General features: G+C 47.1%; 1 protein-coding gene across 1 annotated transcript in view; it reads right to left on the bottom strand.

The window, feature by feature from the left end:
* Positions 1 to 229: 229 nt before the first annotated feature.
* The window catches only part of CUNH14orf132 (chromosome unknown C14orf132 homolog), a 23,723-nt gene continuing 20,370 nt past the window's right edge, over positions 230 to 3,582 (bottom strand). The window contains exon 2 of the mRNA XM_018563681.1: positions 230 to 750. Within this exon, the coding sequence (XP_018419183.1) occupies positions 526 to 750 (225 nt within the window). The 3' untranslated portion in view covers positions 230 to 525. The remainder of the gene's footprint in view (positions 751 to 3,582) is intronic.

The raw sequence follows: 3,582 nt of genomic DNA on the forward strand, positions 1-3,582 counted from the left end.
TGTCCGTTGCAAGTTGTGACAAGTGACCTTAGATCAGGAGAACAAATGCCCGACAACACTAAAACAAGAAAAAAACAGTCTGCAAGCTTACTGAGATTTGCAGATCTTTCATTAATAAGGCGTCGTTCGGATCGCCATTGATTTTTTTTCCCTACGTACATTGGCGGCTGGTTCCTGCAGATTATTTCTTTCCATCATCTCGGTCATCAGTCTTCGCGCCGTAATACAACCAGAGTGAACGCTGCAGTCATTTTCCAGTCTTCCAGTGTTGCTATGTGAATTACAGCCGCCTTTTCCATCTCTGTAGGCAAGGAAGCGGTCGGTGGCCCCTGGTCTCCGTAGAGTGTGACCGCGGCGCGTCTTTAGATTATTTACACTTCACAATGAACCGTCGTTCCCGCACGTTAAATGTTTCATGATCATTTTCTTTTTTAGGTCTGACAGGGTCTAAATAATGAACGCGGTACGCACATTAATAAAAAATATTGTTTGTCTCTTGAAGCGTCTGACATTCTCGTCTTCTTCTTAGAAAGTGAAGGCGTAGACCACGCCAACGACCACAATGTTCCCGATGGTGGCGATGATGGCAATCCATAGCAAGATGGCGTCGTTGGAGGAGCGCGCGGGTTCTTCCGGGGGGCTCTGGGCGATGGAAGCCGCGTGGACATTGGCGGAGGAGTTGAATAAGGAATACTCTGTTCCGAATTCGTCGTTGGGAGAATCCATGAAGGCCCCTCCCATGACGGGGAGCTGGAGGAGGAAAAAGAAAAGTCAATCAAAACTCTTGGACGTTATCTACAGATTCTTCGTTTAGGCCTCATTGACACGAGAAAAGGCCGGCAACGTGCAGCTCCGTGCTGCGTGCACGGGCGTATCGGGCAGCTCCCGGGAAGGACAGGTGCTGCGTGTGATTAGTACGCAGCCCCCGTCCTTCTCTATGGGAGTACACGGCTGTACACCCCCCTACGCTCACCCCAAGTGCACGTCCGTAGGGGTGCGGGTGTCCCGGCTCGGACGCAGGCAGGATCCATCCTGTCAGCGTACGAGTATGGACATCCGCACCCGCACTGATGTGCAGGGTGGGTGAGCATAGGGTGGCGTACTCCAATAGAGAAGGAGCACCTGTCCTTCCTGCAGGGAGCCGTGAGTGACGGTCACAGCTCTCTGCAGTGACATGATCGAGAAGTGAGCGAGCGACGGTATGTATTCGCTCACCTCCCGATCTATTGAGCCGACGTGTGACAGTTTCATTGTCACAGGTCGGCTAGAACTATGAGGCTGAGTGATTTTCACTCGCCTCATAGTTCTCCTTTAACTTTTGGATTTGATAAAGAGTTGCGCTAATATCGTGCAACATACAAAAGGGGGGAGGGGGGGCCCTTCATGGTTTCTTGCCATGGGGCCCTAAGGGTTCTAGTTACGCCTTTGAGTAAAGTTAAAGTGAAACTGATTCATGTTAAACCAAGTGCTGCAACACCAATTGAAACAATGTACATACCTCCTAACATTCTGAGATGAGAAAGGGGAACAACTTCCAGCAAAATGTATTTAGGCAATGGGCACACCCCCTGTCACACCCCCTCTTGTAAGAAATTCCATGCCAGAAATGAAGGGGTTAAACCCATAACTGTTTTTGTTTTTTTCTCACCTATACGTTACCTTTATAATGGCTTTTTCAACATAGCAAACAAGATAATGAAGAGAAGAGATAAGATGAAGGTTTCAGTGCAGAATAACAATTTGGTAGTTACAGAGTATCTTTTTCATAGATATCTATACATCAGACCAAACTGAGGGACAGCCGAGGAGGAAAGAGGGACAGAGGACAGGGGCGTCCCAAGGCTGGGTGACACCCGGAGCCGTAACCGAGTGTCACCCCGCCCAGACGTCACTGCGCATGCGCGATGACGTCATCGCGCCCACGCGGCAGTATTCTGAGAGAGGAGGGGACAGTCACCCGGCGGAGACGCCACTGACAGAGGGGCTTAGTTCCAAATCAGTGATAGTTGGGAGGTGTGAATGTAGACTTTTTTTTGGCTGTTTATCTCCATCGTGGATTAAGGCGTGGAGGAATATCAGGACTCTGTGGCTGCTGCCTGATGATCTCGGAGTGTGCGGCTTTTCTTTCACTCCCCTAGATTTTCGGATAAAATATATTTGTGACAAAAGGCTCCATGCATGGTGATGGTGATGTTCCTTATTCTGGCTCTCTAGTGGGGTTTATCATGTTTGTTTCCCTTTATCTATTCGTACAAAGTATTCTGTTATTGTTTTTTAGTTTTGTATAATAATATTGATTTATTTGTAAATATGTATAATTTATTTATTGTTTTTTATGGATTTATTGTATAAACGTTGTTGCTGTTTGTAAGATTTTTTTCAATGAACTTTCAATTAACTAAATGGGCACATCGGGTGTACAGACCCGGGAACTCAGCACAGGGATGGCGGGAGCCCCTCATAATAGGCACAGCGGGTGTACAGACCCAGGAACTCAGCACAGGGATGGCGGGAGCCCCTCATCATGGGCACAGCAGGTGTACAGACCCGGGAACTCAGCACAGGGATGGTGGGTAAATAATAATATTAAAAATATGGAGATAATCACTGCCATGTTCTTTCCTTGCTGGCAGATAGCAGGCTCTTGCTGGGTCACTCTGGAACATTTTCACGCTGTGACAAGTTCTTCAGTACAGGGTGTCTTATGAAATGAAGGAGTGTGACCTGAGGGTCAGTGTAATAAATGGTCATTTGAACTGTGTAGAGAACTTCCTTCACACAGCTGAATGTCTACAAATTGCTCTGTAATAGGTGTCAGCGGATGTTTTATGGTGTGCGGGTTATTCACGGATCCCAGAGCAGAAGACCGGCTACAGAATCCAATCTCGGGTGGAAAAAAAAACAATAGCCTGGAGCGGAGCGGAGATCAATGATTCAAATTAAGTTCTTTATTATGGGGATCACTCCCTCTATTCTTCCAAAGAACCACGACATGTTCGAAGCACCGGAGCTGTACGGCAGCTTCAGCGATCTCAGTAGATATAGGAAGCAAAGGGATCCGAACTGAGCGGTCATTTCAGGGTCGTGTGAAGGTCGTCCGACCAGCAAAATTTTACTTTGTTCTTAATAACAATGCGGAGCGGAGCTGGACGTACACATGAGACGGAGGAGTTTATCTGTCACCTCTACACTGAATAATAGGATCACATGGAATCAAATAACCCACAAAGATCCACAATCTACAATCTACAGCTTCAGTCACTACTCTGTGCTGAGATACCAAATGATCAGACTGAGCCAATCACAAGTCTGTCCATAGAATCACCATTGGACCAATCAACCAATCATAGCATCAAAGGTATGAGCAATAGATTACAATAGACTGTTCTGAACGATCATACATCCATCTGTCCATCCATCCATCCCCCCATTCATTCCCCATCCATCCATCCATTTGCCCATCCATCCATTCTGCCATCAATTCTTCCATCCATCCATCCCACCATAAATCCATCCATCCATTCCTCACCCACCATCCATTCATCCTATCCCCTATGCTTAAATCCACCCATCCATGCCCCC

This window comes from Nanorana parkeri, unplaced genomic scaffold (genome assembly GCF_000935625.1).
Source record: "Nanorana parkeri isolate BGI_ZX_2015 unplaced genomic scaffold, ASM93562v1 scaffold685, whole genome shotgun sequence".
NCBI classification, from domain to species: Eukaryota; Metazoa; Chordata; class Amphibia; order Anura; family Dicroglossidae; genus Nanorana; species Nanorana parkeri.